A 7472-nucleotide genomic window follows, 5' to 3' on the forward strand; every position below is an offset into this window, starting at 1 on the left:
CTTACGGAACTTCAAGGACACACGAATCGATTTCTCAACCCACTTGTCTACTATACATGATACTTCGTTTGAACAGAGGTCACACTCTCCTCAAATAACTAGGCAATACGCTAAACGGGCAATGACCACAAGCTTTTTCCCAAGGCGCTTGTTTCAAGCACATCCTAAAGAAATGTCGGGCAATGGAAAACAAATGACTGAGGGGCGATAATAAAGGTACAGTGTGGCAGGGATAGGTATTTCGTACACATCCGAAAGCAATCGTAAAGGGGACTAGAGGTAGCGGTGGATAAGAAAGAGGTCAAAGAAGACGTCGAGCCTGTAGAGGAAATAGTACAGTCCATCATTCCAAATTATCTCTTCTGCTGGCTAGCCTCATTGAAGCCACCCAGCACCTCCTCTGCGACATTTTCATGGGCGTTCTCTTCAACTTCCGGTTTGACTTCATGGTCCAGTTCAGACGCTTTGTCTGAGGTGTGGTCTTGAATGGGTTCCACTCCCAGGGTCTTCGCCGCAACGGTGTGCGCCTGGCCCTCGTTGACCTTCTTGTAGATAGCCATGGCGCTCGCAACCATTCCACTCATATCCCCAACGTTTCCGGGAACGACAACCGCAGTGCCCTCCTTAGCCAGGTTGGAGAAAGCATCGACATACTTCTCTGCCACACGCAGGCTAAGAGCTCCATTGGCATTCTCCTTATCAGCCGCGATAGACTGAGCGACAGCATCGATCCCCTTCGCGGTAGCCTGTGCCTTCAGCAAGATCGCTTCAGCCTCACCAGCGGCACGGTTAATCTGCTCTTGCCGCATAGCTTCCGAAGCCAGGATAACGGACTGCTTCCGACCCTCAGCGATGTTGATCGCACTCTGCCGTTGACCCTCGGAGTCGAGAATCTCCGCCCGCTTCGACCGCTCAGCCGTGACCTGGCGATGCATGGCTGCGACAACGCCCTCCGGTGCATGGATATCTCGAATTTCATAACGAAGACAAACAACTCCCCAGTCTTGTGCTGCCTCGTTGATAGCCTGGGTGATGTTGGTATTTAACGTCGCGCGCTCCTTCAGCACGTGGTCAAGTGTAAGCTGGCCGATCTCCGAGCGCATAGTCGTCTGTGCAAGTTGGGAGATGGCATACTCCGCATCCTCCACACCGTAGCTATCATGGCCAAGGCCATACGTCAGCCAAGCTCCGACTCTATAATCCAACACTGAGAGGCGCAAGGAGAACTCACCTCGCCTTATACGCGTCGAACACTCTCGTATACAGCACACCATCCAGCTCCAGTGTGACGTTATCCGCGGTAATAGCATTCTGACTCGGGATCTCGATGGCCGATTCCTTCAAGCTCTTGACATAGGCAATCCGGTCAATGAATGGAATCAGAATCGCAAGACCGGGCTCCAAGATACGGTGAAACTTTCCCATCCGCTCCACAATCCATGCTGTCTGTTGAGGGACGAATCGAATAACCGTGTTCATGGGGAGCGCCGAGCGATTGGAGAAGTAGGTAGGGGGTCCCCCAGGTTGCGATCCAGCCCCAAAGTTCAGCAGAGATTCGGGTGCGAGACGCCGGGGCGAAGAAGAAACATTTCGTCGCCGAACGCTATTCAGGCTGTTCGTAGCTGTGAGTGCGGAGATAGGAAGCCGAGGGTTCTGGAGTAAACGGGACGTGATGGCGTTCGGGGAGGACCGAAGCAGTCTTGATGACTGCCTAGATGCCACATCCATTGTGGTAGGCAAGAATATCTGGATTGCTCCCTAGGGGGAATGATTGGTGGCAAGACGGTTGGACGCTGGAGACCAGTCTGGGGCCTTCGGATGAAGCTGAAGCTACGGGTCAACTTGCGGGAATTCATGCCTGAGGCATATGTATGCTGAGTCATCCTATACAATGAATGCTGATCATGGGAAACGTTACAATATGTCTGCGTGCTGTTGTAATTGGACAGGAATTCTTTATGTCTCTCAAACCTTATCATATTTCATTTGGTAAGACAATTACTCACTGCAATGGAGTGTCTCTCCTGGCTAGTTGGGAATAAAACTGTCAACAGTCCAATATACCTAACAACTGTTGCTACCGCCAACAGTATCATATATATTTCTCAGCCGTTAAGCAAACTACCATGCTGCATGTTCATATCACACACAAAAAGGGATCTGCAGGGGTCCTACAGGTAGATACAAGGATAGTACTCTAGGAAAGCGTATAAGTTGTTCAATAGAACCCCAAGTGATTGGGCAGCCAGCGACTCCTTCGAGCTTGATAGCCTCGGCTACCACACAACTGGTCAGAGAGCTACAAAGCCTCAACTGGCTGTTTACTGCGGGGTACAGCTAGGTAACTTCGCCGGGAATGCCCCGGAAGTAGTACAATGTAGTTGCAGTGTAAGAATATAGCAAAAAATACCGATTTAGATGCAAAGGAACAGATACTGATATACACTGTAATGATATAGGACCTCGACATCATCAGGTAAGTAACTAATCCCGAATTAAAACCCAGTCTAAACTATTTTCCCGTACCCAAACTACACCAAACCGACAAATGCAAGGGAGTGAAAATAAATATTATGAAATGGATATCACATTACCATCCGAGATACGGTGGCCCTTTTCCGTTTGAAGTGAAACCCACCGCGCCCAACAATATGAACAGGTAAAAGTTAGAAACTCATGAGAAGAGATGCCGTGAACTGCGCGAAAACAATGGTGTCGTGGACCGAATAGTACTCGTTGCAATGTGTATGTCTCCTTTGTAACTCCGCAGGGCCCCATAATGAAGCAAAGATTATCTTCTTTTTGTCTTTTGCTGTTTTTTTTTTCTTCCATTCATACTAGAATAATCGAGAAACATCATCGCATATTAGAAAGAATCCGGTTGAACAATCTATGGTCGTGGGAAAGAAGTTCAGCCCGGCGCACCACGGAAGCAAGCATCAAATGGAAGCTGCAGAAGATACTGCCCAGTAAAACATGCCCGGACTCCAGAATTTTAAAAACCTCCCATGACTAAAGCAAAATGGGGAACTAGAAGGGGAAACAGGAAGAAACAATAGCCGAGACGTAATGTGCATATATCAACCCACTTCGCTGGAAGATCGTCATCGGCGATTCGACAAGCGTAGATGCAAAAGCTGACAGATAGCAATGCAGGTCATGAACCACGAGAAAACATAGATGGTGAATAAAGTAAAAGAAACGAACAAAATCACTTTTCCAGCTCGGCTCTTAGGCGAACACCCAGAGTACAGTCGATCTTTCTGCGGTTTCCGGGAACGAGAGATCAACTCTGCCAGGCTGAACACAAGGCCTTTAGGACTCCGCGCACTTCCCGACACTTGGAAATCCTTTTGCCACCTAGATCAACAAGGTCGCGGATAATCCCATCAGGCAAGACCCCATTGCTCGACAGAAAAAGAACCCTAAAAAATGAATCAATCTGTTGAAACCGTTGCTGACGTTTCGTGCAATATCATCAAACGCTAGACTCTTAAATTCATTGTACATTTGTGCTTTGAAATTTTGGACCAAGAAATGCGACCAGAATTGGTATCACGGTCACCGTGGCGGGTTACCGTAAAAACTCCATTCGTCAAGAACTCGTCCTCGAAAAAAAAATTGGATTCGTAGGGAAAATCGGAGGAAGTAAACTCAAGCTGGGAGTCTCGTTCCCCTCACCCAGTAGGTCGGCAGATAGACTTCAGTAATATTCTGGGAGACCTTCAACGTTGGTTGTAGTGGAACTCATGTCCTGACTGCGAGTGGATTAGCAACAGTGGAAAGCTAGCGTTCAACTCGAGTACAAACCTTGAAGATTCGACCGCCGAAATGCTGGGAGAAGTGGAAAGCTTGTAAAGGAAATAAGCTAATTCGTCGGCTGTTCGGACTGTGTTAACAAATGCATGACAAACGAGAAAGAGGGTGAAAAGTATGGGACTGCAGTCAAATAGAATGGCAGAGATATCCAATACGATCGACTGGCTTTTCACTTGGTTGTGCGGGAAATGCATCATAGGGAATCCTTACAATTGCAGCTTCATTCTGGGCTTCCACGGGCTTGGAAGGCGAGAACTCTGGGGCAGCAGACGACAGCGACGTCTTCGAGGCTGGAGCCTCACCAGTTCCATTGACAGTTGGTGCCGATCCGTTAACTGCGCCATCGACATGATTTTGCGCTGCCGCAGTCTCATCCAACATGCTAGGTCCCTCATGCTGAGCGGCGGGTTCGCGCTGGTCAATAGGCAGAACCCACTGATCCCACTTGTCTCTCGGGCGCAATCTATCAATGCCATCTTCATTCTGCAGGTAATCAACATTTCTCAGTTGGCGGGAGACGTGGCGAAGAAGCTCGAAGTCCTCGGTCAGAGTCTTGATGCGCTTGAAACCAGCAATGAAGGCCAATGGGACGTAGCCCTGAGAGTCCATGTGTCTCCGAAGGAACAAGTCCTTGCACAGGTTATCCACAGAGAAGTAGTACTCAAGTTGCATCGAGATCATGCTCATCAGGGAGAAGGGCTCCATATATTGCTGATAAGGGACAGCCGTCATGGGGCCAGGGTGTACTGGCTGGTAGCCATACATGGTGTTGATGTCTGTAGGGAAAGGATAGACACCATACATGGAACCGGAGTTTGGCAAGGAAGGCGACCTCAAAGACATCCTGTGGCCTCCAGAGCTATGTTGTTGCGACCGGCGCTCACCGAAGCCAAAGGACTTGGGGTGCATGAAACCATTGTGAGACATATGGTTGTTAGGATAGTGAGAGTTCTGAGAGCCGCCGAAACCGCCACGGCCACGGTGAGAGCCACGACCTCTGTCAGCACGCGACTCGCGGGGAATGTCCTTATCTTTGCGATCATGGAAGCCACCAAATTCTGCCGACTTGGGGCCGTTTTCGAAGCGACGTTCGTGGGAGGAGCCTGAGCGAGGGTTAGCCTGTGAATCCACAGGCAAGTGTGGGTTCTTGGAGTGGTGATCGCCGCCCTTGTGCGTAGCGTCGTGATTCCTGGAGAATCCCTTGCCTTCACGATGATGACGGAAGTTATCACCTCCGTGGCCATGCTTACCGGCTGGCGGGATGTTGGCATTGTCACTGCCCTTGGGTCCACGGTTGCGGTCCGTGGCTTGGTTCTTGCGGGAGTCTCCCATTCCAGCATCAGCGCTGTTGGATCGTCTGGATGGGGCTGGAAGGGAGTTCGCGCGAGCCGAGTTGGGCTCGTTCCTTCCCCTCTCACCGGGCGCAGCTGCTTGGTAGCGGAGCCTTGAGCTACCTGACCAGCAGTAGCCTTATCCGCAGCTGCGGTAGAACCATGGGTTCCGTTGCGGGCGTCCCTTCCAGCACGAGGAGCTCTTCCACCGCGGCGTGCAGCAGAAGGAAGAGGAGTGGTGAAAACAGCAGTAGGCACGTAAGGGACTGGGGTCCACTTCTCTTTGCCAGAGGGGCGGATGACGGGGCTCTTCTCGGACTTCTTTTTCTCCTCACCCTGGGCACTTTGAGGGGTGGGCCACAAAGCGGCATCTCCTACAGGGGGAAGGGATGCATCATCGCGTCCCTTGGATCTTCTGTCCTTGGCACCATCCGCATCTCCTCCCTTCTTCTTTGAGCCAGCCTTGGACTGGTCCTGTTGAGCATCACCAGAGACCGAAGAAGCCGTAGAAGCGGTCTTAGAAGTGCCAGTTTTGGCAGCAGGGCCAGCGGGCTTCGAGGCAGTGGCCTTAGCCTTGGCTTCCTGAGCCTCTTTCCTCTGTTGCCAGATATTCACTGTAGGCAGAGGAGCAGCCTTGAGCTCTTTGGGTGGCTCGCTCTTCTCCTTCTCTGCCGATGTCTCCTTAGCATTCTCAGCTCCATTGGTTTGCTTGTCAGTTCCCGAGGCCTGGGACTGCTTATCCCACGTGGATTCGGACGTGCCATTCGGTGTATTTGAGCCCTCATCATCTTTCGGTAACGTCGAGGTTGAAGCAGTGCCCTCACTGGGGGAGGAGGTGCCTGAGACCTCTGCCTTGGAGCTTTCGACAGCCGTGGATTCCATATCCTTGTCAGAGTCAGCAGAAGGCTTCTCTGTTTCCTGAGGCTCTTCCGTCTTCACGGTCTCAGTGTTTTCAGCTTCAGGAGTAGTGCCCGCAGTTTGCTCCTCTGGGTTCGAGGCCTGATTCGGCTCTGCTGTCTTTGCTGACGGTTGTGCGGGGGCAACGCCCTTAGCAGCCTGGGCATAAGAAAACGTAGCAGCCATTGTTTTTGTAATCGAAAAGATCTAGTATATGCGTTGGAGAAAGTAACTGAAGGGACTTTTAAAGTTCTGCCAGAGAACGGGGGCCTTGAATGGCAACTCCGATCAAAGATACCTGGTCAGGCCGACTAAGGCGACACAGATCTGACACCGATGGTTATGAGAAGAATCAACTTCCGCCTTCTTACTACCCCACCAAACTGCAACTTCCCGTCACTGGAGATCACTCCTACTGGGGATGCAATTCGTGGAACTGTCCGTTTAACCGGTCAGGAAAGAACGAGGATGTTCTTCGTTATCGAAGGTAAAGCGTCGAGAATGATGCGTTTCACTTGGGTATACAAAAGCCACCTACAAGACGAATCGCATCGGTGTGGCTGTGATTAACTTTTTTTTCAGGCTGGTTCGGTTCGTTTTCAAGGTCGACTTGAATGACGTCCGAGACGAGTAAACTGAAGTCCGAAGGGTATAAACTTCGACAGGTGAATAGTGTCTATAGATGCAGAGTTTGAATGATAAGCACGATGTGCCTCCGTGCGTATGTTCACCAGATGCTGCAACCAACAAGAAACTCACTCAGTTGTGCGGCTCGAAATTCGGTCCGTCGGCAAGATTAACGGCTCTGCAGATGCGGATTACACCAGCTGAACAGTTGAAAGGCAATGTAATGGAGACGAATCACGTCGGAAGGTGAGAGGACCTCGTTGGCGTTGCCCCTTGTAAAGCGTCGAAAAGCGCGAGTTTGCACGTGGGCGACGACGCTACGGAATAATTTTTGGGAGCTCGACTTAGAGAAGAATCCCTGCGAGGGAAGAGTTGTAAGAAACAGATCACGAGAAGAAAGGTTGAGAACTGCAAACGAGAAATGTCGAGGCAGAACTCGTGCGGAGAAAGGTTAAAAAATTTCAAGGGAGTAACCGGTCAATGTACCCTAGCCAACAAAAATTCCCGCGAAATGCAGGACGTGGGAACAAGAAGATCGGAGAACGAAAGATGAGCACTAGAAGTGTGAGCACAACCTCACTACAGATAGTACTGCACCACCAACGATATTACGGTCGATGACGAAGATGGAGGGAGAATGAAGGGTAGACAACACCCAGAAGTGCGTTAAGAGGGGAGAAGAGGGGAGGGGAGGAGGGAGGGGTGGAAGGACGAAAATGGGCAAAAGAGAGAAGTAAAGGGAAAAGAAAGAAACAGGAGAGAGAACAATGTGTGAGAAAGTAGGAAATTAAAAAAAAA

The 7472-nt window shown here is 50.4% G+C and overlaps 2 protein-coding genes across 2 annotated transcripts; both read right to left on the bottom strand.

Moving 5' to 3' along the window:
• Window positions 1-353: 353 nt before the first annotated feature.
• ANOM_009777 (SPFH domain-containing protein) lies at window positions 354-1728 on the bottom strand (the record flags this gene model as incomplete). Its single annotated transcript, XM_015555033.1, has 2 exons — window positions 354-1155; window positions 1232-1728. The coding sequence occupies 2 exons, from the start codon at window positions 1726-1728 to the stop codon at window positions 354-356; spliced, it is 1299 nt and encodes a 432-aa protein (XP_015402521.1).
• A 2217-nt stretch (window positions 1729-3945) lies between these two features.
• Window positions 3946-6233, bottom strand: ANOM_009778 (La domain family; the record flags this gene model as incomplete). The annotated part of the gene is made up of 2 exons (XM_015555034.1): window positions 3946-5186; window positions 5279-6233. 2 exons carry the CDS (start codon window positions 6231-6233, stop codon window positions 3946-3948), a joined length of 2196 nt encoding a protein of 731 aa, XP_015402518.1.
• Between the last annotated feature and the right edge of the window lie 1239 nt (window positions 6234-7472).

The sequence above is a fragment of the Aspergillus nomiae genome (assembly GCF_001204775.2).
Source record: "Aspergillus nomiae NRRL 13137 chromosome Unknown contig00429, whole genome shotgun sequence".
In the NCBI taxonomy this organism is placed as follows: domain Eukaryota; kingdom Fungi; phylum Ascomycota; class Eurotiomycetes; order Eurotiales; family Aspergillaceae; genus Aspergillus; species Aspergillus nomiae.